The sequence below is a fragment of the Silurus aristotelis genome, assembly GCF_946808225.1.
Source record: "Silurus aristotelis genome assembly, chromosome: 4".
Lineage (NCBI taxonomy): Eukaryota > Metazoa > Chordata > Actinopteri > Siluriformes > Siluridae > Silurus > Silurus aristotelis.
Genome location: NC_139577.1, coordinates 25,121,348 through 25,149,157, shown reverse-complemented (window position 1 = coordinate 25,149,157; position 27,810 = coordinate 25,121,348). Strand labels below are relative to the sequence as shown.

The following is a 27,810-nucleotide window of genomic DNA, read 5'->3' as shown; positions in this document are numbered from 1 at the left end:
AAAAAAAAAATCATCAATTGCCACGGTGGTGTTTACAATTTTACATAGAAATTATTTGCCAATGCTGACAAATGTTTAATTTCTTTAAAGAAAAACACATCATGCTTTTTATTGACTCACATTTTACTGTTTAACATCCACAAAATACTCATTCCCATGATCACTTGTGTTATAGCAGCTATAAAAAGATGTTCACAAGTTTGAATTTTGTTTGTTTTTCACCAGAAGTTATTCCTGTCACTTTACCTCTGAAACTCATAACTGGAGTTTTATATTATATACAGTGTCAGCCAGTGTCAGCCATTTGAATCCATTTGAGATGGACAATTACTACACAAACAGAATTGTACATTGTAATGTACATTATGCACGATGAGTACATTAATTTTAACCAGTGATGTGACGCAGAAGTTTTTTCTAAGTGGAAATTACCTTCTGATCCCTCTAGATTAGATACTACAACAATTCTGTGAAGTCTGTTGAGTTTTAGACTTTATATAGCATTTTTATATATATATATATATATATATATATATATATATATATATATATATATATATATATATATATATATATATATATATATATAAAATACTGTAGTATTTATTCCATACAATAATTCTGTTTTAAGAATATTCAATGGTAACATGTTAATCAAGTGAAGATACTAGAAAATTAAGGACTGCATATCAGGAGCATTATTCTAGAACAGGAGTCACCAACATAGTGCCTGCAGCCACCAGGTCGCCCGCAAGGACCACATGAGTCGCCTGTGGGTGTTTTCTAAAAATAGTTCACCATAGATGCAGCTCACTGGTAAGTGGCGCTAATTTTTTTGTTGCTTTTTTTTTTTTTTTTATCTGTTATGGATAGACCAAGAGTCAGAAACCGGAGTATGGTTAAACACCTTGCCTAGATTTAGTCTGAACATATACAAGGCAGAGGCTTAAAGGGGAAGTATGAACTGGAGAGCGGGTATAATCCATAATGTGGGTAGTCCAGGGATGTTCGCCAATGTAAACCGTTAAAGGTAAGCCTATCGGTGGAGCATGGAGATCCGGTAGATCTTTCATGGCAACGAGAAGATCTGAGAAATATGGTGGAATCAGGACCTTCTAAAGGGGAAAGGTAATGGGGAACAGGTGTGGGTGATGAGAGCAGGGAGAGGCTGAGTGAGAGTTAGAGCCTTGGAGGAAGGCGTGACTGGTGGTTCCCTGACAAAATCACACTTGTATTAGTGTGAATTTAAAAATGACAATATTAAAATATAGATGACTAGATATAGATAATTATCATTTATTAATAATAACATAAAGGTAAATTGAGCAAATTTGTTATTTCAGAAGTGCGTATCAAACTGGTAGCCCTTCACATTAATCGGGACCCAAGAAGTAGCTCTCAGTTTCAAAAAGGTTGGTGACCCCTGTTCTAGAAACACTGACACATTCATGTTTTCAAGAATTGTTTGAAACTGTTGCAAATGTAGAGCTAATTTATTGGTTAAAACAATTATTGTTGTATTAAATGGTTAGTATAAAATACATACAGGTCAATATGCAATATGCTTTTACAAAAATTATACTCATATAGACATATATTATTTTTTACATATTACACTTATTCTAGATCAGAGTTTTTTTTTATTTTTTACATAAGGCTTCCTGTGAAAGAAAATCTAGCAGCAAGAAGTTTTGTATGATAGGAATGCTGTTTTCATCACAATCAAAATGGCTGCGGATGGTGAGATGAAACGTGAATCTTGGAGTGGCCAGGATGGAGTGGATCCGCTTAGCAACCACCTGAACAAATCTTTCCCCTGATACATGAGCTGTGGGATAAAAGTAGCATTGGGAGACATTTTACATAATCAATGGCTAGATGTTGAAGGAGCAGTAAGTAGAAGAAAAGAAAATTACTCACCTACAGTCTTGTTTAGCTTGTCTGGTGGTGTGTTAAGCAGGATCTTCTGCACAAGTGTAGGTGGAACATGCACACAGACCTGACTCTGCCCCTCTTTCACAGTCAGAACTACAGACCTAGAAACACATGTGTTGCTGTTACCTAAACCCTGACAGCACTATTGAAACTGGTGGAATGGAAAATGGATGGAAAAGGATGAAAAATAAAAAAAGAATTGTGTTTATAGATACGCTAGTCTGACCTTTCCTGTATTGATAAAAAGAAAACAAAAGCTTTTTTCTCTAAACTTTCTTTCGGCTTCTCCTGTTAGGGGTCGCCACAGCGGATCCTCCGCACGTTTTGATTTGGCACATGTTTTATGCTGGATGCCCTTCCCAACGCAACCCTCCCCAATTTATCCGGGCTTGGGACCGGCACTGAGAGTGGCTGGGGATGGTCCCCTGACCGGGGAACGAACCCGGGTCGCAGTGGTGAGAGCGCTGCATCTTAACCACTAGACCACCAGGGGACCAAAAGCTTTTTTCTCTACAAGATAATAAAAATGTCAAATAGTGTTGCATTTTCCTTTTGTAAATTAATTCTTAATTATCCTTTTGTCTTATTTACTGACACCTAAAACCAAGTACCTAATATTATGTAGGTCCTGCATGGGTAGATAAAACAGCTCTGACCCTTTGAGGCATCTGAAAATCTTGATTTTTTATGTCCCTTAAATCTTAGGTCAGATTTGTTTGTCCAGCACATCCCACAGATGCTCAATTGGATTAAGATCTGGGGAATTTAGAGGCCAAGTCAACACTTTAAACAATTCATCATGCTTCTCAAATCATTCTTGAACAATTTCTGCATTGTGGCACAGAGCATTATTCTGATGAAAGAGGCCACTGACATTTGAAAATACTGTTGCCATGGACGGATGTATGTAGTCTGCAACATTGTTTAGGTAGGTGGTACAGGCCAAAGTAACATTCACATAAATGCCTGGACCCAGGGTTTTCTGCAGAATTTTGAGCTGAGCATCACCATGCCTACTTGTGCAATCTCTTCCCCCAAGTATGCGACGCACACACACACGACTATCCTCAGGAAAAAGAAAACATGAAACCTCAGATCAGACCATGTTTTTCCATTACATCATGGTCTTGTTTTGATGATCACATGATCCTTGTACTGTAGGCTGGTGTGCCCACGACTCTGTCACTAGTTTACAAGTTGTCCTTCCTTGGGCAACTTTCGGAAGGTACTAACGATTTCAGAAAACTCCACAAGACATGCCATTTTCGAGATGTTCTGACCCAGTTATTTATAAAGTTGCTCAGACCTCTTCCTCTTTTTTTTTTTGCTTTCAACACATTAACTTTGGAAACGGACTATTCAATTACATATCAAATGCCGCTGTGAATTCTTTTTTACAAATGATCTACAATGATACTACACTACCCTTTTTTCCAAACCATTTTTGTTGACAAACATTTCTTTTTTTGTGTAGCTCTGGGTTGTTGCCTCATAGTATTAGCTGAGAATAAATTTGAAAGTATGCACATATAATTATTCAAGGCTAGCTATATAAATATGTGCATAAACAGTCAAGACAGATCCAGACATCAGTGAGTTTAAGAGTGTTACCTGTAATAACGGCGTACTCCAGTATGAGGCAGACATGGATAGCATGGTCTGTAAATCCCATTATCGTCTGTGTCTAGCTCAGCACAGCACAGGCCACAGCCAGTGAACGTGATGTCACCAGACACAATGTCCAAGATCCTTTCCAATGATGTATCTCGATCCATAAGCAGCACAGCATCCTGGGAAGGACTACTGTGGAACTGGAATGCTACAATGTGAACTTTCAGCTCTACATCACCTAATGGATATGGATAGCAAAACAATTGGTAATCACTTAAGTAGAGTTTTTTTTATTTGATTTTGTAGCCAATTTTCACCTGTGTATTTCTGAGACAGGAGTGTGTGTAGGTCAATCTCAAAGCTGCTGCTGCCCCGGTGTGAAGTGACAGTGCTGCAGAACTCTTTGTATCGTGGGTTGTTTGGGTGCAAAGGCAGGCATGAGCTCCAAGGTGTGGAGTGAAGCTCCAGCAGGCCTGACGTCACATCCTGTTTTACCAGCAGAAGCCGAAACTCCCAAACTGCACCTGAAGTGGGATTAAAAATGTCAATGCTATAAAAGTATATTTAATATATATAATAAACTGTGACCTATAAGGAATAACACAATGCCTATAAGGACAAGGAAAAGTTACAGTGTTTATTACAAATAGTACCAACTATGTTTGATAAAAAATAAAAATTTGAGGCTTGGACTAACAAATTATTAAAAATGACTTTAGAAATGATTGTTAGAGAATTAAATCTAATAGAGAAGCTTACATTATCAGCAGCTTTACACTGTGTTTAAACAGTATAAACTACAAAAGGGAAAACTTTTCTGAGCAAAGATAACAAGAAGCCAATGTTAGAATTAATTCTTAACTTTAAGATTTATTTTTATTAATTTAAAACAGTAACACTTTCTTGTTGGTGGTATTTAGTTGACATTTGAACATTTCCTAGACATATCCATATAAATATCACAGTTGACCAAATCCCAAATGAGTTTGTATTTACTATATAAACTTACTTCAATGTCTAGAAGATTGCAAGACCTGCATTTATCATGCATACAACAACATTTAGTTTCAGGACATTTTACATTTATTCACTGTCTAAATAATAAGTACTATTGTAAAAGTTGTTACTAATTAACCCACACATTTCTGGAAAGTTCTATGTTTAGAAACATAACATTTATAAAACATAAAAACAAAACAATAAATACATGCTATTTATTTTACATTAAGTAAATTTTACAACATTATTTTACACAAACTGCTTGCTTTACCATGCAAATTTAAATGCTGTTGCTGTTTTGTTTTTTACGGAAAGAAACAACCCAGCATGAGTGAATTTGTTCAAAGGAGAAATCCCCCATGCATTCCTCAACAAACAGCTACTATTAGCTTTAAAAAGTCTAAATTAAAGATAGGTAAACTCAATATGTGGCATTTCTTTAGTACACTTTCATACATAAATACCCTGCATTAGGGTTTTATATAGTTATAATAAACAAAACATCTACTTTAAAAAATCTATTATTAACCTGATTAATTTATTAACCGAAGAAGAAAAATCGTCCGATTAATTGAATATCAAAATAATTGCCGCCCTATATGCAACTAAAAGATTCCTATGTGCTGATATTAATTCTTAAGGTTTCTAATAAATAAATAAATAAATAAATAAATAAAAACCAGACAGTGCTATTAAACCATTCAGATTCATACAGACTCATTCAAAATCATATGGCTTTCCAAGTAAATCTAATTCAGACAACATCATGAGATCACTGGAGATTCCCACTTTTGGTATCTACAATGAAATGCAGTAGAATTTCTCAGCACACAAACCTTACCCTTGTTGGCATGTATTTGCTGTAGCCAGGTGAGAGCAGTTCCCCATAGAACAACGGTTCCTTGTTTGTAGTCCCGCTGTTCTACGGTTAACATGGATTTGGGCACACTTCCTGTCCGGGACACACCCTCAACTTCACTGCGCCAGTCTACAAGAACAAAAACAAATAATCCTCATATATCCTCACTTCATAATCCTCATATGGCTATACTATGACTCTCAGCTTCTTCCAGCTCTTGCCATTAAAATATTGAATGTGGCATGTAATGTGAAGTTTAGAATGTGACTAGTCACATTAAGGCACAGGGAGTAGACTTGTGGTGTATCAAAGACATCTTGACATATTCGGTGTGTGTGTTAAGGCTATGTATTACCAATGGAGCACTGATGTCCATATCTTGAAATTTCAGCAAGCAGGACTGAAATAGTTATGCTATTGAAATTTATATGAAATTCCCAAGTTAACATGCTCTTGTCTACAGTAGGTTAGATTTCCAGACAGTGAAATCTCATAGTCAAATACGGGGGTTTAATCGGTAAGAGAATTGAGTGTAAAACCTATGCCAAATCAAAAAAGGGGACCAACAATACCCTGTGGTGACTCCTAATGGAAGCAGCCAAACGGCAACACTAAACATAAAATTGACATCTCAGCAATATTCAGCAAAACTACATTTTCAGGTTCACACTGAAACTCTAAAACCCTCACTGTCCACTTTATCAGAAACATCGATAAAACTGAACATTATCACAGTTACAGTACCTACGCTGACCAATCATGTGGCAGCAACGCAATAAAAAAAATTACACATATACCTGACAAAAGCTTCATGCTCGTATCAAACACCAGCAGGAACAGTGAAAGTGTGATCTCTGTGGCTTTAACTGTGGCATGGCTGTTGCTACCAGATAAGCTAGTTTGAATATTTTAGAAACTGCTGATCTGATTTGTAATTTTTTTTTTCACACACCACAATTTCTAGAGTTTACACCGAATGGTACAAGAATGGAAAAAATTCGCATGGAGTGTTGTGAGAAACAGCTTGTTGTTAAGAGAATTGAGAGGGAAATAGTCAGATTAGTTCAAGCAGCCAGGAAGAATATAGCATCTCATATGAACACTCTATTTTGCATCTTAGCTTGCACAACACCTCAAAATTTGATGGATGAACTTGTGGATGGGCTACAACGGCAGAAAACCACATTGGGTTCCAATCCTCTCAGTCAAGAACAGGATTCTAAATGTTGTTGGCACAGACCTGGTCTTTTTCCAGCTGTTAATTGATCAGCTGAAAATATAATACTTAGGTCAAGATTTGCAAAGTGCTGTACTTTGAAAGAGCAAAAAAGCCTACAAGCAAGAAATATCCAGAGTGAAACCTGCAAGATCCACAAAATTCTGTGAGATGAAAAGTACATTAGAATTAGTGTAACAATGTACACTGTATGTTGTGTGTGTGTGTGTGTTGTGTAAAATACGGGAGTTACCTGAAATCATCCTTGTGTGTTTGACTTTGAGCAGAGCATGAACGAGTGTGTCAGGTCGAAGAGACCCGAGATGGACAAAAGGTATTGCCTGTAGGTTCTGAGCAGAGCGAGGAGGCAGAGACACCAGCAGAGGGCGCTTCTCGCAAAGATGAGTACACAGAGCTCTCAGTGTGTGAACGTTTACATTTTGTGGAGCTGAAATGTTCAGAAATATTACACTTATATGAGAAATTATAAAACCAAAAATATGAAAATATACAGAAACGTAGGCCACAGGCAGTAATGAGAAAGGGGTGGTGATCAGAGTATCATATATTAATTATCATTAATATGTCATATAATAATTGCATAATATTTGACTTTTTCTGTTTACTTCTTATTTCCTGTTACCTTGTGGATTATGGCCTTGAGTGACCTGGCCCAGGTTCAGAAGTTGACTCACATAGGATGACTGTAGTACAGTTTCTCCTCGCCATTTATCCTGATGCACTGTCATACCTGTCAAAGCAATACACTTTGCTAAGTGAGAGTGGGAACAAAAAGCACACTTTACATGACTTAATATTCAGCAGGGCAATCCTGAACTCCTTCCTCCCAGACAAGGGCCAAATGAACCACAAACCCATCCTGGATGAATCACTCCATTCCTGTACTTAAGTAAAAGTCCAACTCCCCAGTTAAATTCCCAGTAAAACACCAGTTAAATATTACTTATTCCACACTGCTACTTGAATAAGAGTACAAAAGTATTGACTTTTGAATGCACTTAAGTATCAAAAGTAAAAGTTGTAACCTTTAAGAACTATATTTGAATAATTGATGAAATTATATGTTAAGATTTTCTGAAAATTATACTTTTTTTTTATGGGGAGAGAGTTTCCTACTGTAACAGACACACAGTGAAAGACCCTTACTCCACAAATACTCACGCAATAACCATGGGGTTATGGTTGATGTAACAGGTTATCATTCAACTATGTATGCACTTTAAAGTTCTGAGAAAACTGTATGTTTCTTTGTAATATTTGAGTACAAAGTAAGATATAACATGTTAAAAGTTGTCTACAAACAAAATATTCTGATAATGTATAGACACTTTACAATGTATTAAGTAGAGTAACAAAGTACTTAACGTCATTATAAAAAAGAAAAGAAAAAATATTACCTGCTTACTCTGCTTTTTGTGTCTAATGGAAACTACATGTTACTAGCATTTAATTTTTGTGTGTGTAGTTGGTAATAATTAATTTTACCTCATGCCTTCTTAAAGCAATGAAAGTGAATCATGTTTTCTTCATATTACCCAGATTTTCCACTGTTGAGATATAGTCTTGCAGCTATAATTCATTCATACCTAATGCTAGTTAACTTCATGTTTAAGGGAAACAAACTTAGCACACATAATTATTAAACAGCTAAAATGTTAAATTGTAAATTGCATTTCCAAGTCTTTCGAATTCCAGCCAATCAACGCCAGGTCGCCTAGATCAAAACTACATTCAAACCTTTAAGGAAAATGTGCAAAACTGAAATGAACTTCTGACATTTTTACAAAATATTGTAGTGCTATAATATCAGATTTTGGATTCATACTTCACTGTCAGAAAATATTGGTACACCTCACCAGTAATGAGCAATATGTCTCCTGGATAAACGGTCAGCGCCCAGAACGCTGCTGTCCTCCACAGTACCACCTTCATCTCCACTCCTGATTGGTCAGTGACGATCACCGTAGCCAGAGGAATACTGGATCCAGTTGATGCTCCAGACTTCACGCTAATCTCTTTCACGTGACATGGGTGCACCACAGCAACCAAGATTGAGTAACGCACGCCGTGGGTGATGCACCTGGAGAGCAGCGTGGTTGGACCATGAAATAGGAGCACCTTTTTATTTCCAGTTCCATGCTGGTGGCAAGCTGTAGCTGAAGAGAGTTTGGGCCGTTTTGAGGTGCTGGGAGTAGGCGAGGCTTCTAAGGAATTGCTTTGGGAGTCAAAATTAACTTCCTCCTGCTCCCCTGCACTGGCCTGAGAGCACAAAAGGCCATCAGGTGTGCGCAACAAAACCACACCTCCTTCCTGCAGTCTTTGGCTCAGACTCTTATAAAGCTCCATTGACCCTTGCATGGTTCCTCCCAAGCCTCTATCTCCTGGACTGACCTCTGGGCTGTAGAGGTCTGGCGAGCCCAAGGAGATTGAGGGAGTTTGTTTTGGTGGTGTTAGAGGAGATTCAAGTGTGCTTCCTGAGCCAGAGCCCTTATCTCCAACTACTCCAGGTTTCAGGAGCAATCCTTGTGTCTTGGTCCATGTGGTCAGATATTCTGTCTTTGCAGACATGGCAGGACTTGGCTCAGATATAGCTCTTGGGTCAGCTTCAGGTGAGGGAAAGCAGCTGTCTAGATATTCAGTAACTAGTCCAGGACTCATGTGATCCTCTTCAGACAGTGCCTGCTTAGCCAGAGAAAACTGGCTAATTGAGGGTGTAATATCATCATCAGATACTGATACGTTACCCTCATGAGAAGCTGAAAAGCTATGCTTATCATGATCAGTGGGTAGAATCTTGCTACCAACGCCCTCAGCCGAAACATGACTATGTATGAGACCCTCACTGACTTCTTTCTTTGGTATTAGCCTTCCCTGATTCCAGCTAAGCTCTAAAGTCCTCCACTGACTGGAACTTTCATCTGAGACTTCCTGAGACAGTGATTGGGGATTGGGTGCACCCAAAAACACATGGACCGTCGGTTTCTCTTCCATGTGGTTGTTTTTAACATCTTCAAATTCTTTTCGGGAATAGCAGGCGGATAGTTCTCTGATGGGAATGAAAATCATATAATTAAAAAGCCTGCCAACAAAACAAATTACCTAAATGTGTTTTTTATGCAAACTAAGATGAGACCTACATCTCAATCTTCTGAAACTAAAATCTATTCTTAGATGACATATTTATTACAGTATAAAATTATACTGTAGATTTACCATGCATGTACAGGTGACTATTTTTCTAATTATATCACATGCAATATTTCAAACATAAGACTGACAAATAAGTACAAATAGGACTATTAACACAAAATACTGTATATGGTAGATAAAACATATGACTGACACACAATGGACATTTGTTTTTACTCGTTAATAAACAAGTCAGCTGACTGAAAACAAAAGTTCACTATGATTAATAGTTTCCAATCGGTCATCATAGCAGTGAGCTGACTACATCTTTGAAGGGATGTAATGATTGAATGTTAATGAGTAAAATGTGTTTACTATCTGATCCTGTTCTGGCAAGTTTGTTTTGGTTGTAAATTTACAGTGTCAGTAAAAACCCTTTTCCAAACCCTAATTTTCCAAGATCAAATTGTGTATATTATTTTAACAATTTTGGTCCTGTTTAGCTTGTTTTTATAAATAGAAAAAATTCAACTTTTTAGTTTGTTATATATACCAGTATTACCGAATGAAGAATTAGCCTATAGCGTTAAAACAACTAATTTTGATCTGTGAAAGGTACTCAAGAGCCCTACAGCTGGTAACTTCTTCCAAACACATTCCATCTATGTGTTGTTTCCGTTTAGTGAGAATTAACTTCCTATAATGTGACCAACTAGGCAGTGGGTGTTGGCTGCATGTGAGCCAATAACAAATCAGAGCGGCATTACTCTGAACAGGCAAATGATTTATTGCACAAGGGTAGAAGAGGGAGGAGGAACAGCATGCAGTACACAGTTACCCTAGTAGATAAGCACATGGTACATATGCTCTTACATGTGATTTTAAAAAGAAAAAAACATGTATAGTTCACAAAAACAAAATAATGATTGACTTCACAGCGGTTGAAGAGTTGCATATTAGATACTGGACAGTGAAAGATTTTCAAAATCATTAAATGTCATTTGCGACTGACCAGATGCACATGCTCAGTGCTGGACACTATAATGGTCTAGGGTCTGGCACTGCAAACTCTAATGGGCTCCTCAAGACAAAGCCCTAAACCATTATTATTACATTTTATAGTTTAGAATTATCTTTCCTTTTTTAGGATTTTTTCCCGTTCTTATTACAACTAACCAGCAATTATTTTAACTATAGAAGTCTAGAAATGTCAGCCTCCAAAACAGAACAGCCTGACTGTGTGTCCCTCTTATACGTTCAGTATGGTTTGTCTGATTGTGAATGCTTATGAGGAGTTGTAGCGGTTCAGAATCTCTTTCTTTGCTCTTAGTTTAAGGCATTTGAACCAAAAGTAATTGACTTCTGTGGCTATTTTTTTATTATTTTGGAACCTGTACAGGACACAATTTAAACACATGAGCTGTGCAAAAGACACACAATCCTCTCTGACCTCCTGGCAGTAGAGCAGCCAGGCAGAAGATGGTCACTCAGTACCTGGATGATTTGGAGGAAGCCAGGTCAGAATAGTGACAAAGCATAAAAGGTATTTAGTTAGTTACAATAAAACTTCTTTCTAAAACTTATAAAAGACGTCTAAAAAGTATTTACTGTGCTTTGTTGTAAAGATAAGAAGCAAAAACTTGGATACAGAGAAACTCTAAAATGTAAGGTCCGCCAACCTTGGATTTTCGGACTGCAGAAAACTTCTGCACTTCTCTTGCTGAAGGTTCATGTGCTGCAGGAGGCCTTGTGGATTTTCATACTCTTTTTTTTTTAACATCATATTTTTATACCATTTTCATATTATTTACTTGTTTGTTGAAACTATAGCTTGAAGAAATCTGCTTTAGCTATGATAATTAAAATGATGTGATCTACAAAGGCTAAAATGGAACAAATAATGCATGGAAACACACTTGTCTGGTGAAACTCGATTTCAGCTGATGCTCACAGACAGTAGGGTCTGAAATTAAGCACCAACAGCATCAATTCATGGACTTAACATGGTTTCATGGTTTTAACAGTCCAGACTGTCAAAAAGTTTTTTTTGCCACACTTGTAAATCCATTAATACCAATTAATCAGAGTTAAATGCCACAACTAATCTGCATACTGCTGCATATCTCTTTCTGGCCATAAAATTAACAATCTTCTAATGTCTACCTCCAGAAGAATAAAGGTCACAAAGCTAATTTATCTCACACTGGTTTCATGAACATGGTGAGGAGTTCATCTTCCTTCAGTCACTGGAATGTGGTGAAATTGGATCTTTTCAGAATGAAGGTGCACCTAAAAATCTGCAGGTCTTGGGATGCAATCATGTGAACATGGACCAGAATCTGGAAGGAACGTTATCAACATCTTGTGGAATCCATGCTAAAACATTAGAATAGTAATGTGTGTTTTTTTCTTTTATTAAATTCATCTACATACAGCAAGCTGACCAAAAAAATATCTAAAAGTTGGAGAAAGGGTGGAGAATGGAGAACCTGCAGAACATCAGATATGGAATGAGACTTCTAAGAAAAAGTCAATCCATCCCAATTACAAAAAAAAAAAGATGTATAAATGCGGCATGTTGCTGTTTTAAATTCTTTTTAGGTCCAAATTATTTGTTTCGAGATTGTTTACAAGAAATCTTAGGGAGCACCTCCCAGTGTGAGGTGGGGATTCAGCAAGCTTTGCTTTAGATGGTGTTTTGCACTTCACTGTACAACACATAGGCAGGAGCAGGACTTATTTCCTCTCCTTTGTAACACACCCAGAACTTTTCGGCTAAATTCAACCCTCCCGTGCCAGTTTTAGAAATGTACCGGTGCCTGGGAGAACTCCTTACCCGAGCAGGAGGCAGTGCTCTGGCCTCGGGATTCGGCGAAACCACTCTGCCGGCCTCGGCGTCTCTTATGCGGATGCGGCGCTACAGCGAAGTCGCGGGCAAAGACGACGACGATCCGAACTTCTTCCGCATGGTCGAGGGCTTCTTCGACCGCGGCGCTGCGATCGTCGAGGACAAACTCGTGGAAGACCTAAAGACCAGAGAGACGCCCGACCAGAAAAGGCACCGCGTCCGTGGAATCCTGAAGATCATCAAGCCATGCAACCACGTCCTGGCCGTGAGCTTCCCTTTGAAGCGAGACAACGGAGAGTGGGAAATGATCGAGGGCTACCGAGCCCAGCACAGCCAGCACAGGACCCCCTGCAAGGGAGGTAAATAAGCGGGCTGTCAGAGTCGGTGTGTGTGCATCAGCACTGCTAACTAGTCTGCTAGTTACATGGTTTAGCATGAATCTACTGTATCTAGCTAACGTGAAGTTCAGGGCTGAGTTGAACGCTTCAGCAGATGTCAATTTGCCGGGGAAGTCACGCTTGAACGAATATAAAAAAAAGTCTTTGAATACGTTTTACCCATTTCTATCGTAATAAAAAGTCATTACACAACTAACTAAATACTAGCCTATTACACAATTGTTGCTCTTCCTCTCTCAAGTTCTATGAATGTCATAAATGAGGAGTAACAGTCACCAATGCAGACTAATGGAAAAGTGAGTCTTCTTTATAAGTAAACAAACTAAATATACAATATGTTGGAAGGCTATGGCTCTGTTTATACATCATACACCTCAATATAACAAGGGGTAAAAAGTCAGTTTCCTGGTTAACCATATTTCAGGCTTGAATTACAGTGAAATCTAGTATTTTGACCATTTCATGGTAAATCCCATCCACATCCCTAGTATTTTTTTTTTTGTATTTGTTTACAGCTTTATTGAGTAAAATTGAATGGAATTAAATAGTACTTTTTTTTTTATCTAGGGGCTCAAGCATTGAAAAATGAATGAAACATACATGTAAAATATATTATGTTTGGAGATTCGGCAAAAAAAAAAAAAAGAACTTCAACTAGGAAGTTGAAACAGAAAGAAAGATTTGTTAATAGAAAGTTACTGGTAGAAAAAAATATTTAAAAAAGTGACTCAAGATGGAAAATTAGATAGTGAGAGAATGTTATTGGTAGAAATAAAAAAGGTGTGTGAGTACTTCGACAGTTGGACTTATGTCACAGACATGCCACTAATGTAAATATGGGAGTTTTGGGATATTTGATCATCCACTATGGGAAAACAAAAAAAAAAGTGTGATCAGAAAAAAAATAATCCATCTTGCTGCGTCAGAATCGCCTAAAGAGCAGTACTTAGTTTGATAAATGTAGTTTGAACGTTTAGGAGTTAAAACTGTCTAAATTGTCCACTGGAAGTTAACAGGAAAATGTTGGACAATTTTCGCTTCCTTAACGAGAAAACCTTCTGATCAGTTAGAAAACTTTATTCGTGAATATTTACCTGGTTTGCAAGTTCTTTTTTAACTAGTTAATACGGAAAATGAATCATTTGTGTCCTGTTATTTATTTATTGTTTATTGTCCTGTAAAGTTATTTTGTTTTGTTATGATTTATTCTACCTATGCTGCCATTAATCACGCAATCTGCAAACTTGCAAATATTTTTGACTTTGTTTAACGTTTCATTGGGTGGTCAAAACTGAAATTGTATATATTGGCATGTAAGTTTATTGTTGACTGATTTTGGAACAGATCATCACATATTTTTAGATGGTTTTGAGTTTCAGAAGATAATCTGTTCCCTGGACAGTGTAGGAGTGTGAGATTGTAAAATTTCACTTGGTGGGAATTGTAGTAATAAATTCACACAAAAGAAAAAGTTGACAGCACTTATTGTATAGCAAATGTACAGGATGTGGGGCAGAAGAACAGTCATTAGTAGTTTCATTATGAATATTTGCATACGACATATAGTTTACTGTAGGTGGCATGCAACAAGGTAGGTTACAGTCTTGCAGCAGTTTTAAGGAAGTGCGGATCTTTGTAGCAGCAGGGTGTGATTAGTACATGCCGTAAACACAGCAAAGGGGTCGTGTATCGGAGTCATGAACCAGCATCATATCAGGCAGACTTGGAGGGTGAGAGGAACCCTCCAAGCATCAGTAACATGTTAGGATTAAATATGATAAGCACATACAATACCCAATACAGAATGTTGATGGTGCATGTCTATCCCAGCAGGAATAAGGCAATACTGGCATTAGGACATCCTAAGACTTCACAGCGAGCACTCTTGCACTCTTACTGAATTACTAACTGCAGACTATTTTTTTGGAGTTTGGGGGGACATTTGCTGTTTCGGAAAGCTCTGAGTGCATCTTGCCTATTTTTTTTTGTCTTTTTCAAAGTCAATGTTTCTTAAGGCGTGTGTAGTTTTGACACTTATTAGAAACTGTCACAGAAAAATGATTCTAAACTGGTTTTTCAGGAATTCTGCCTTCAATGTTACATGAAACGATTGTTCAATAACAAGGCGTAGATGAGCCTCTTTGCTTATGTAGACGGTCTTCTACTTAATAAATATCCAGCAAATGAATGCCTGAAGTTTACTTTTTGGGACAGAGTCAGTGTTTAAATTTGCATTAGTGACTACGTGTTCCAGCCTTGCTTGGATAGTCTTGTCTGACCAGACATTTTCTTCCTGTGATACAATACACATTAACAACCTTTAAGATGCTTAACCTTATTGCTACTCTTTTTTTTGTGTGCTCTGCAAATTATAACTAGTTTTTGAACTATTTTTGTATTTCTCATGGATGTATTTTTACTCTCACTGACTTACAAGGAAAGAAAAAGGCTCATTTGTAATTGCAGTGTTTCTAATGTTAATGCCAGTGATTTGCTAATACAGCAAAAGATAAAGTAGAGATTCAGCAAAAATGCCAGGGCAGGACCAGGAGAAGAGGAAATGTTGATCCCATGCCATGTATTTAAAGCTTTCCTGATAGAATTCATGAGTCCCTGAATAGTTGCTGATGAGATTCTTTATGTCCTCTTGCTTTGTTTGTCCATGTTCTGGCCTGATTTGACTTCGAGGTGACCATTTGTACCCGTTAAGTGAATCTTTTTTTTATATACTCTAAATGAGACAGAGTTTTAATGATTGCTGTAGTGTGTTACAATAATCAAATTGTGCTCCATTATGTAATTCTATTTATTTATTTTAAACAAATATATACATTTAAAATGACAGTTCTTGTGTCAGAACTGAGCAAACATATTCAGCTAAAGGGAAGTCTGGGGTATTTGCTTTTAGGTTTCCTCAACCACACCCGAGATCAGACCTTCGTTTTTCTTTCTTTCTGAAGAGTGGAGGGAGTGAGTCATCACTTCTGCTGTTTCTCTGCCTGCTTTGCCCAACATCATACTCCATTCACTGTAGTCCTTTGTTTTTAGATCTAAGAAAATGACAGGAGGTACTGCAGACAAAAATATATATATATTTCAGCCAAAACTTTGGTTTTCTGTATTGATCTGTATTTGCAGCAGAATGCAGGGCTTATAGATTTTATGTCAGTCTTCTTTCCCTGAATGACTAATCACATAATCACACAGGCAGTGTGTGAGGAACAGACTGGAATTACGAGGCATCGCCCTTTGTTTTCAGGACCAACGCTTTTTCTTTGTTACTTCTAAAATGAGCTGAATAGTTTATGGCTGGTCCAAAATATTTTGAGTCTATTAGTACATTTCCGTTCACAGCATTTAGCAGCCACTTTTTCGCAGAGCGACAAAGAGAACTGCTTTTGTAGTCTCAATCAAAAACATCCGCACACTTTTACAAATAGGTCAGTGTCTAAGAAGTTCATTCCTTTCTAGACAGGGGTTTTACAGAATTTTGTTTTGAAGCAAACACTCATTTAAGTCCTTGGTCCTTGCTTGCAGGTATCCGTTACAGCACAGAAGTGTCCGTTGACGAAGTGAAAGCTTTGGCTTCGTTGATGACATACAAATGTGCTGTTGTTGGTGAGTGTCCTCCCCCCCCCCCCCCCCCCCCCCCCGCATATCTCTATAAAAATCATCTGGATGTAGAATTAATTCTAACAGACTAATTTGTCCACAGATGTACCTTTTGGAGGAGCGAAAGCTGGCGTGAAAATCAACCCTAAGAATTATTCTGTGAGTGGTTATAATTCAGCATGTTCTAAAATAATTGAAGTATACTTTAAAGCAGCTGTTAGTAATTTTAGGGCCCACTTCTTTTTCTTTTTTTTTTTTTTTTGTTGTTCAACTGACCCCTACCCCATTTGTGGGAAAAAAAAAAACGTTTTCAGGGCTGGAAAAAATTTATACTTGATATAAACATATGATACAATGATTTTAAAATCACTTGGACTGCACCTTATAAAGATTCTAATGCAATCAGACACATTATCAGACAGCACTATGAAAATAGACTTTTCAGCAATTTCCTGTTCAGTTTTAAGTTTGTTCAGCTTTCTTTTACTGGTTGTATGTAAATATAATTGGCAACTTTTATAATGTTTGGAGGTGTGTTAGGCTTCACATTTCTCACATTATTTTATGGCTCATTATTGCTTCTCATTATCATTTCATTTCCTAAAAGTGTGGTCTTCAAATAAGCTTCGGGGTTATGGGAAATAAAAGCAGTACGTTGCATGAAGCATAGTTGCTGGCACATACTGAAGTGGTTTCCTTTCCTCTATTTTCTTCTCTCACAGGACAATGAGTTGGAGAAAATCACAAGACGGTTCACCATTGAGCTGGCAAAGAAAGGATTTATTGGTGAGGACTTGATCATGATATATTTGTTATGTCTCATATTAACTTCACACATTAGCTCATATCTGCTGCTTGAATTATTGAGAAAGTCATGACATTATAAGGGGAATCTGCACTATTTGTCCAAATTCATTTTTTTAACTTAACAAACAATTTCTGATAATTTTGTGTTCACAAGTGTTCACATATATATATATATATATATATATATATTACACGCATACAGTGAGGAAAATAAGTATTTAAACACCCTGCTATTTTGCAAGTTCTCCCATTTAGAAATCATGGAGGGGTCTGAAATTGTCATCGTAGGTTGACATATTTTTTAACTATTTATTTGTATGATACAGCTGCAAATAAGTATTTGAACACCTAAGAAAGTCAATGTTAATATTTGGTACAGTAGCCTTTGTTTGCAATTACAGAGCTCAAACATTTCCTGTAGTTTTTCACCAGGTTTACACACACTGCAGGAGGGATTTTGGCCCACTCCTCCACACAGATCTTCTCTAGATTAGTCAGGTTTCTGGCCTGTTGCTGAGAAACACGGAGTTTGAGCTCCCTCCAAGATTCTCTATTGGGTTTAGGTTTGGAGACTGGCTAGGCCACGCCAGAACCTTGATATGCTTCTTACAGAGCCACTCCTTGGTTATCCTGGCTGTGTGCTTCGGGTCATTGTCATGTTGGAAGACCCAGCCTCGATCTATCTTCAATGCTCTAACTGAGGGAAGGAGGTTGTTCCCCAAAATCTCGCAATATGGCCCTGGTCATCCTCTCCTTAATACAGTGCAGTCGCCCGGTCCCATCTGCAGAAAAACACCCCCAAAGCATGATGCTACCACCCCCATGCTTCACAGTAGGGATGGTGTTCTTGGAATGGTACTCATCATTCTTCTTCCTCCAAACACGTTTAGTGGAATTATGACCCAAAAGTTCTATTTTGGTCTCATCTGACCACATGACTTTCTCCCATGACTCCTCTGGATCATGTGCTGGTTTAAGCAGGGAAACCTTCCGTGCCATGCATGATTACAAACCATGACGTCTTAGTGTATTACCAACAGTGACCTTGGAAACGGTGGTCCCAGCTCTTTTCAGGTCATTGACCAGCTCCTCCCGTGTAGTTCTGGGCTGATTTCTCACCTTCCTTAGGATCATTGAGACCCCACGAGGTGAGATCTTGCATGGAGCCCCAGTCCGAGGGAGCTTGACAGTCATGTTTAGCTTCTTCCATTTTCTAATGATTGCTCCAACAGTGGACCTTTTTTCACCAAGCTGCTTGGCAATTTCCCCGTAGCCCTTTCCAGCCTTGTGGAGGTGTACAATTTTGTCTCTAGTGTCTTTGGACAGCTCTTTGGTCTTGGCCATGTTAGTAGTTGGATTCTTACTGATTGTATTGGGTGGACAGGTGTCTTTATGCAGCTAACGACCTCAAACAGGTGCATCTAATTCAGGATAATAAATGTAGTGGAGGTGGACATTTTAAAGGCAGACTAACAGGTCTTTGAGGGTCAGAATTCTAGCTGATAGACAGGTGTTCAAATACTTATTTGCAGCTGTATCATACAAATAAATAGTTTAAAAATCATACATTGTGATTTCTGGATTTTGTTTTTAGATTATGTCTCTCACAGTGGACATGCACCTACGATGACAATTTCAGACCTCTCCATGATTTCTAAGTGGGAGAACTTGCAAAATAGCAGGGTGTTCAAATACTTATTTTCCTCACTGTATATATATATGTGTTGGTGTGTATATGTATATATATATATAGAAAGATTTTCAGCAGGGTTGAGATTAGAGCTTTCTTGCAAACCCCTCAAGACCTTCCAATCAAACTCATGTAAACCATATCTTCAAGAAGATGCCTTTGTGCACAGGGGCAATGTCATGCTGGAACAGGTTTAGGACTCCTAGTTTAAGTGATGGGAAAATGTAATGTTACCACATCCAAAGACAACCTATATTATGTATGTTTATCTGTGTAAACCCGCTTTGAGACAATGCTCATTGTTAAAAGCGCTATAGAAATAAAAATGGATTGAATTGTATATGGTTGAAAAAGTTGGATGTCCAAATACTTTTAATCATACAGTGAATTAAATAATAATGTAGTGTTTCAGTAAGTAAGTTGCATTTAATGCTTTGAAACTTCTACAAAACAAGTATCTTATAACGCTTATGCAATAGCAGCTATACAAAGCAATCATTCTTTTACCAAGGTCTTGTTATGCTGTATGCCTCTGCCACTTCTGACAGAAAATGTACCGTTTTTTGTGATTATACATTTGTTGTTAATTATTAGTAGTAAAAAGTAATCTTAATAATCTCTGTGAATAAGTTGGTATTATAAAAGTGATCACATAATTAGCATACACCTTAATATAAACCTGTAAGTGGAAAATCCAACCACTGTAAAAGCAAGTGTTCTAGAAAATGAACAGTTTTTGTTGTTTTCTTGTGCATTCATCTCTTTATAGCAACTAAGATATAATTGGAAATAAATGTGTATAGGCTTTTTTTTTGTTATAAGAATGTATATCTTGTTGACTGTTTGCCTTGGGATGTTAGTGACCTCCATATACTACTGTCATAAAAGTGTCTAGTGTTGGTGCTTCATTAAAAAAAATGGTTCTGTTTATGTCTCAGGGCCGGGCATTGATGTCCCTGCTCCTGACATGAGCACCGGCGAGAGGGAAATGTCTTGGATTGCTGATACGTACGCCAACACTATGGGTCACCATGTGAGTTAATAGTTCTGCTAAATAAATTGTAAGATAAGATAAGAGGGTTATCCTGTTTGATAACGGGTCTCATATCAGCTGCAAATACTTACAGTGGTGTTCACAGTTTGCACATAAACAATACACTTGTTTATCTTCCACAGATATTTTTTGTCTGCTGTATCCATAGTGTAGTTTGTTTCTAGTGCGAATACTCTTTATGAAATGCGCTACCTATAAAACTGAAGGCAGGTTTGAGAGAGAGCGTACACTATATGGACAAAACTATTAGTACACCTGACTTTTTCTAGCCATATGTGGTTCTTCCCTAAACTATTAGAGGCACACAGTTATGTAGGATGAATTTGGATTCTGGAGCATTACATTGAGGAGACACAAACCTGCTTCAGCATGATAATGCTGCTGTGCAAAAAGCCAGCTCAATGATGCAATGGTTTACATGGGTTGGAGTGGAAGATCTTTAGTGATTTGCTGTAGAGCTCTGACCTCGAACTTATTGAACACTTTTAGGATATATATACCATATATCAGTACCTGGCTTTACTAACACCCTTGTGGCTGAATGAGCTCAATAACCGAAATCTCCTCCAAAACCACCCCAAAATTTGGAACATCCACTTAGAAGAAATGCGTTTATTCCAACAGCACATGTGGACTAAATGTGGAATTGGATGCTTTGGTCAGGTGTCCACAAACTTTTGCTTTTGTTTTTAAAGAAAGTTGCCTAATTCTTGCTTTTAGACTGAGGTTGTTAAGCCTTTCAGAAAGCACATGAAGTGAAAAAAACCTGTGTGTAAAATACAAAATACAAACGGTTCTAAAAAGTTGTGACTAGCATGTGATTGTGATTTAGAGCATCTTCAATGTTAAAAAGCCTTATTTCAGCTATGGGCTATTTGGAGTTTATATACCCACATGTGTTTGGCAAATGACTTGGTATAACAGTAAAGCTTTGTATTCCATTTCTGTCAAATCATTATTGTTCTTTTTTCTGATTCAATTATTACCCAGGACATCAACGCACATGCTTGTGTGACGGGGAAGCCCATTAGCCAGGGTGGCATCCACGGGCGAATCTCAGCGACAGGACGAGGAGTTTTCCACGGCATTGAGAACTTTGCCAATGAAGCTGCCTTTATGAGTCAGTTAGGTTTGACTCCTGGAGTTGCAGACAAGACCTTTGTTATCCAGGTATGAGGCAGCATGGTTTATACCTTTGCAGTATTTTTTATCAATATATTCTATCCATTAGTTCAGACTTTATTGCAAATAAAACATTTAATTCTATCCCAATCCTTGAAGCAGCAGAGTCAATAGTGTATTTATAAATCAATTAAAAGTCGACAGTAGAGAGTAGAGAACACTGGCATAAACAATATGCGTTCTTACGTTTTCACCACAATACTATTTACTTTTAATCCCATTCCAGGCATTTAATGTTTAGAACCATACACTTGATCATCAGGTTTGATCATGTGTGTTCAAACAGGAAAAGTTTCAAAATATTTTCCAGTTGAGTCAGAATCCTGCTTTAACACGAGGTAGCTCATTCGTGTATAGTAATTGTAGCAGCAAATAAAATAGAAGGAAAAGCTGGGCTCAAAGATTTCGAATGCAGTATGGTTCGACGTGTGGCTTAGTTGGTTGGGCAGCTACAAGAAAACAAGCACAGTGGTGGTAAGGGATATTAGGATGAGAAGTAAAGCTTGAAAAACTTGTGTGTTTGTGTTAACAAGAAAAGGAAAGCATATGCACCAGAATTCAATAGAATCATATGACCAACATTGCAGGAATATTCACACTGATTTGAGTGTAAAATTACTTGCAAATTTGGATTCACCATGGTAATATAGGAAACCATGAGCCAAAGTGATTATATAATAATATACGACTACATTTTATTTTTATTTTTGGATTTCAGGGAGATTAACATCTGGGGTGTTTTATATACAGCCTTAAATGGTTTTCTTCAAGGAGAAATCTATTTAGGGTGCTTGATAGAAGCTTTTTTTAAACAATGTGATCTCTTATCTTAGTCATCTTTTTCTTGACGTTAAGCTCATTTGTCCACATGGTGGCGTTATTGGATCCTTTTTCAGGTTTCAAAACCCAGTTGTCTGTCATAATTATTTTCCTTGGACAGTGTTTTGCAGGCAGAACCATTTTTTAGGACTAAGAGTAACACATGCTAATGATTTAGGGTTTTTACTAAGATATTTTTTCTCAGATAATAATCAACAGAAGTGATTGTGTTAGAGCAGCAAAACAGGAACATATACTGTATAAATTGTGTTTGTAATAACAGTAAAAGCTATTTGTATGTCAAAATGTTATGTGATAATCTGGTCTACTGTTTATGTTGCTGCTTTAGGGCTTCGGTAATGTAGGTCTGCACTCAATGCGTTACCTTCACCGCTATGGGGCAAAGTGTATTGGAGTAGCAGAATGGGACGGAAGCATCTGGAACCCTAATGGCATTGACCCCAAGGAATTAGAAGACTATAAGCTGGTGAGTTCAAACTGCATCATCTACTAACTGCTTTAGCAGTCTTTTGCTTTATTGGGAGACAGCATCTCGATGTGCATCTAGTTCTCGACTGTACAGACGTCCTGTATAAGTTCAGCAGTGTGAGCCTTACTGCATCCTCTTTCTGAGCTGAACATTTTCCTGTCTGTCTTCAGGCCAATGGCACAGTTGTCGGCTTTCCCAAGGCCACGCCTTACGAAGGCAGCATCTTGGAGGCAGAATGTGATATATTGATTCCTGCTGCTAGTGAGAAGCAACTTACAAAGAACAATGCCAGCAAGATCAAGGCTAAGGTCAGAGGTCAATTCACTACAGCTGTGCTGTTAGTTTAGTTTTGTGTGATGACCAGCAATTGTTATTATATACCTATTTTTTTGACATAGAACATACATTAAGTGGTTTTGCTTTTGTTTGTTATAGATCATTGCTGAAGGAGCTAATGGCCCTACAACCCCTGAAGCTGATAGGATATTCCTTGAAAGGAATATTATGGTGATTCCTGTAAGTCTGTTGGTTATTTAATCATCAGTGTTTATGTTATAAGAATGTACACATTCTTTTGTAATTGTGCTGCTCATGTTAAACATTTACATACACATGGTGTATTGAGTGATATTCTGCTATATACACTTTAAATCTCAGGAGCTGGGTTGTAGCGCAAGCAACCACCTTTTCATAAATTAATTATATGAAGCTGACAATGTCCTCAAAACTTTTCTTGAATAGGACATGTACCTGAACGCAGGTGGTGTGACCGTCTCCTACTTTGAGTGGCTGAAGAACCTGAACCACGTCAGCTACGGCAGACTGACCTTCAAATATGAGAGAGACTCCAACTACCATCTCCTCAGTAAGTGCAGTTCTGTTTAATGTGTTACTTTTTCCTTTTTTTATAGAAATATACTCACCTTCATGCTAACAACGATCACATGCCAGTGGTCTTCCAGGAAGAGTAAGTAGATATGAGCTTCCTTTATTTTGGCATCTCTGTGCTTCAATAAAATACAAAGTGTTCCAGTACAACCATTTACCACATTTTCTACAAAGAGCTTGAAGTGCTTTTACTTGTGCTGCTGGGACCAAGCGGTGGAGTTTTAAAAGGCTCAGACTTTGTATTTGTATTGGAGCTTTCCAGATGAAAGCCTTTGTGAGACTGTTGTACAGTGGGTACGGAAAGTATTCAGACCCCCTTAAATTTTTCACTCTTTTTTATTTTGCAGCCATTTGCTAAAATCATTTAAGTTCATTTCTTTTCCTCATTAATGTACACATAGCACGCTATATTGACAGAAAAACACAGAATTGTTGACACTGTTGCAGATTTATTAAAAAAGAAAAACTAAAATATCACATGGTCCTAAGTATTCAGACCCTTTGCTCAGTATTTAGTAGAAGCACCCTTTTGATCTAATATAGCCATGAGTCTTTTTGGGAAGGATGCAACAAGTTTTTCACACCTGGATTCAGGGATCCTCTGCCATTCCTCTTTGCAGATCCTCTCCAGTTCTGTCAGGTTGGACGGTAAACGTTGGTGGACAGCTATTTTTAGGTCTCTCCAGAGATGCTCAATTGAGTTTAAGTCATTGCTCTGGCTGGGCCATTCAAGAACAGTCACAGAGTTGTTGTGAAGCCACTCCATCGCTATTTTAGCTGTGTGCTTAGGGTCATTGTCTTGTTGGAAGGTAAACCTTCAGCCCAGTCTGAGGTCCAAAGCACTCTGGAGAAGGTTTTCGTCCAGGATATCCCTGTGCTTGGCCGCATTCATCTTTCCCTTGATTGCAACCAGTCGTCCTGTCCCTGCAGCTGAAAAACACCCCCACAGCATGATGCTGCCACCACCATGCTTCATTGTTGAGACTGTACTGGACAGGTGATGAGCAGTGCCTGGTTTTCTCCACACATACCGCTTAGAATTAAGGCCAAAAAGTTCTATTTTGGTCTCATCAGACCAGAGAATCTTATTTCTCACCATCTTGGAGAACTCCATGCGGGTTTTCATGTGTCCTGCACTGAGGAGAGGCTTCCGTCGGGCCACTCTGCTATAAAGCCCCACTGGTGAAAGGCTGCAGTGATGGTTGACTTTCTACAACTTTCTCCCATCTCCCGACTGCATCTCTGGAGCTCAGCCACAGTGATCTTTGGGTTCTTCTTTACCTCTCTCACCAAGGCTCTTCTCCCCCGTTAGCTCAGTTTGGCCGGACGGCCAGCTCTAGGAATGGTTCTGGTCGTCCCAAACGTCTTCCATTTGAGGATTATGGAGGCCACTGTGCTCTTAGGAACCTTAAGTGCAGCAAAAAATTTTTTGGAACCTTGGCCAGATCTGTGCCTTGCCACAATTCTGTCTCTGAGCTCTTCAGGCAGTTCCTTTGACCTTAATGATTCTCATTTGCTCTGACATGCATTGTGATCTGTAAGGTCTTATATAAACAGGTGTGTGGCTTTCCTAATCAAGTCCAATCAGTATAATCAAAAATTTCTGGACTCAAATGAAGGTGTAGAACCATCTCAAGGATGATCAGAAGAAATGGAGAGCACCTGAGTTAAATATATGCGTGTCACAGCAAAGGGTCTGAATACTTAGGACCATGTGATATTTCAGTTTTTCTTTTTTAATAAATCTGCAAAAAGGTCAACAATTCTGTGTTTTTCTGTCAGTATGGGGAGCTGTGTGTACATTCATGAGGAAAATAAATGAACTTAAATGATTTTAGCAAATGGCTGCAATATGACAAAAAGTGAAAAATTTAAGGGGGTCTGAATACTTTCCGTACACACTGTATATCACTAGATTTAGCTCAGAATTTTTTTTGCCTCCGTTGTTGCTGATTGCTTTGTCATACTGCATAGTACTTTTATGCATATTCAAATACAATATATACATATTTTAATCCAGGTAGTACTGGTAAATATTACACATCTGGGCACACATGTTGGTATAGAAATCTGACGCAAATCAGAGTTACAGATGCAGTAATAACAGCATCTTTTTCCCTTATATTTTACATTACTGACAATAATATGCTAAATTTTCTTTGAAGTTATTTAAAAAAGGAAAAAGTTTTGACTGTCACAACTGGCCCCTTCCAGTAAGTTTCACCATATCATACCATTTTCCTTTAGATGTTTGCGTTTGGAGAATGAACTGCAGCGATGATTTAAAAGGAAACACTAGTAATTGATTAATGTGCTTCTCCACAGTGTCAGTGCAGGAGAGTCTGGAGAGGAAGTTCGGAAAGCATGGTGGCGCCATTCCTGTGGTCCCAACCTCTGAATTTCAAGACAGGATTTCTGTGAGTGCACAAACACACTCATTCTTCTTTGTGAATATATTAATAAACATTCTACATGATACAAATATGATCAGTATAGAATAGGTATCAGATGAATCAGAGCAGAAGAATAGTAACATCTACACAGTTTTATGATCATTAAGGGCTGATATAGTATATATAAAATATATGTGTGTGTTAAGCATTTGATCTGTCAAGCTTTATTATTAATTTTTTTTTTTTTTAACCTTCCTTGTGGTTACAGGGAGCATCTGAGAAGGACATTGTGCACTCCGGACTGGCCTACACCATGGAGCGCTCTGCCAGGGTTAGTACTTTACTAATGATATCATTCTGCTTGCTAACTTCTGATGTCCCAATCTAGTTCCCTTCTTTGTATTTGGTTTTAAAGTATATGTTTATGCCTTTCCAATGTGCAATTAAATGTAAAAAGAGAGGTTTAAACAGAAATTGGAAGATTACGCTCTTGATTATTTTTTGCATCCGAGTTTATTGCTTTGTTTATGAGGGTGTTTCTTCCTTAACATTAGAATGTTTTTTGTTTATTTGTTTTCTTTAAATGTTGCGTCAAAGTCCATTTATGTTTCAAGCTTGATATATTTTTCCACAATAATTCTGATTAATATTGTATAAGAAATGATTTTCCACATTTGTTTGTTTGACGAAATTTGCCCTGATTGAATGTGTAATATTCCACGTTGTATTTTCTTACCAGCAAATTATGCGCACAGCCAATAAGTACAACCTGGGGCTGGACCTGCGGACAGCGGCCTACGTCAACGCGATTGAGAAAGTTTTTAAAGTGTACAACGAGGCTGGTCTCACTTTCACATAAACATTGAGGCTGGCCTTAATGTCCGCATGTCTGTCCATCCATCTAAACAAACATGTTGCATCTTCACTGCCTCCTCCCCAGTACATATTCTTCAGTTTACATTTAACATACTCGTATATATAGTTTGTATATGGCATTTGTACCATATAGGTTTTTTCTCGCAACTTTTATCCACTCTATAAAGAAAGAAAGCCATTCTTTCAACACACTTTCATGTCCATCTGCTCTGAGAGTCCTATCTTGCCAGAAAATACCAAAGAGGATTGTATTTATACTGTATATTGCACATTTTATGTTAATCTCTGCTGTGTTCTGTTCAGGGAAATTGTAACTCTAGCTGTTCAACGCATTGTATGCAAAGATCCGTCCTGCCTTAATATCACACAGAAGTCTGTAAAACATGTTGTCCTGTTTTTGAATTTTTTAGGACATTCTTTCTAACCAAATTAGGGCTTGCAAATAAAAGCAATGCATGGAAAATGGTTTTAGGCTTTTATGCTACCAAAATGAACAAATAGGTATTTTATGTTTTTACACTTTGCTTATCCTTTAATTATACAACTATATATGATGGTGCTCTTCTGCCTAATATGCAATTGTTTTTCTCTCGCCAAACGCTTCCATGGTGAAAGAAATAAAACGTCTTAATGGCAAGTGGAAAAAATGTATACATCCAGTTAAGTATATGGATGGGATCCTGTTTGGGAACAAATGTTTTATTTTCTTAAACATGTGAAGCAACTTTAAATCTTTTTGGGAGGAGAGTTTATATGGGTTTAATAAGGATAAAATTCAATAAAAAGTAAACGTTTTGTCGTAGTTCTTTTTTTCAACATTCAACAACACAAGCATGTCTGCGCATTAAAAATGACTTGAATATGGAGCAAAAGGAACACATGCTATCATTTTGGTGCTAAAATTTTTTTTTACTAATATCTACATTGTCTTGGACAGAGGTGACTGGTGTAAGCTATAGAATAAGTATGTTGGGATAACATGG

General features: G+C 37.7%; 2 protein-coding genes across 5 annotated transcripts; one reads left to right on the top strand and one right to left on the bottom strand.

The window, feature by feature from the left end:
* Positions 1-1,474: 1,474 nt before the first annotated feature.
* shld2 (shieldin complex subunit 2) lies at positions 1,475-12,746 on the bottom strand. Of its 4 annotated transcripts, none has more exons than XR_014533069.1 (9): positions 12,607-12,746; positions 8,498-9,687; positions 7,264-7,371; positions 6,874-7,068; positions 5,387-5,533; positions 3,864-4,070; positions 3,547-3,784; positions 1,921-2,077; positions 1,475-1,828 (listed from the first exon to the last, which is right to left on the bottom strand). XR_014533069.1 is itself a non-coding variant. In XM_083538483.1 (9 exons), exons 2-9 carry the CDS (start codon positions 9,630-9,632, stop codon positions 1,641-1,643), a joined length of 2,334 nt encoding a protein of 777 aa, XP_083394609.1. In that variant the 5' UTR covers positions 9,633-9,687; positions 12,607-12,746; the 3' UTR covers positions 1,475-1,640. The 4 variants fall into 4 exon arrangements, 2 of the variants coding, with proteins under 2 accessions (XP_083394609.1, XP_083394608.1); XM_083538483.1 differs by having other exon boundaries at positions 1,921-2,036; XM_083538482.1 differs by lacking the exon at positions 12,607-12,746 and adding an exon at positions 11,973-12,113 and having other exon boundaries at positions 1,921-2,036.
* On the top strand, positions 12,259-27,618 carry glud1a (glutamate dehydrogenase 1a). The gene is made up of 13 exons (XM_083538484.1): positions 12,259-12,977; positions 16,554-16,634; positions 16,732-16,787; positions 17,351-17,414; positions 20,064-20,158; positions 21,170-21,349; positions 22,530-22,667; positions 22,841-22,978; positions 23,106-23,186; positions 23,412-23,535; positions 25,884-25,975; positions 26,220-26,282; positions 26,691-27,618. The coding sequence occupies exons 1-13, from the start codon at positions 12,578-12,580 to the stop codon at positions 26,808-26,810; spliced, it is 1,632 nt and encodes a 543-aa protein (XP_083394610.1). The 5' UTR covers positions 12,259-12,577; the 3' UTR covers positions 26,811-27,618.
* Positions 27,619-27,810: the final 192 nt, after the last annotated feature.

What these genes read in the sequence shown, in the direction of transcription:
- shld2 (XM_083538482.1), bottom strand. An exon ending in ACACACAAGGATGATTTCAG is followed by an intron (nt 5,534 to 6,873) that starts GTAACTCCCGTA and finishes TTGTTCTTGTAG; the next exon opens with ACTGGCGCAGTGAAGTTGAG. An exon ending in CCTGTCTCAGAAATACACAG is followed by an intron (nt 3,785 to 3,863) that starts GTGAAAATTGGC and finishes CATATCCATTAG; the next exon opens with GTGATGTAGAGCTGAAAGTT.
- glud1a (XM_083538484.1), top strand. Translation starts at nt 12,578, where the DNA reads ATGTACCGGTGCCTGGGAGAACTCCTTACCCGAGCAGGAGGCAGTGCT. An exon ending in GGCAAAGAAAGGATTTATTG is followed by an intron (nt 17,415 to 20,063) that starts GTGAGGACTTGA and finishes TTTATGTCTCAG; the next exon opens with GGCCGGGCATTGATGTCCCT. An exon ending in CCATGGAGCGCTCTGCCAGG is followed by an intron (nt 26,283 to 26,690) that starts GTTAGTACTTTA and finishes TTTTCTTACCAG; the next exon opens with CAAATTATGCGCACAGCCAA.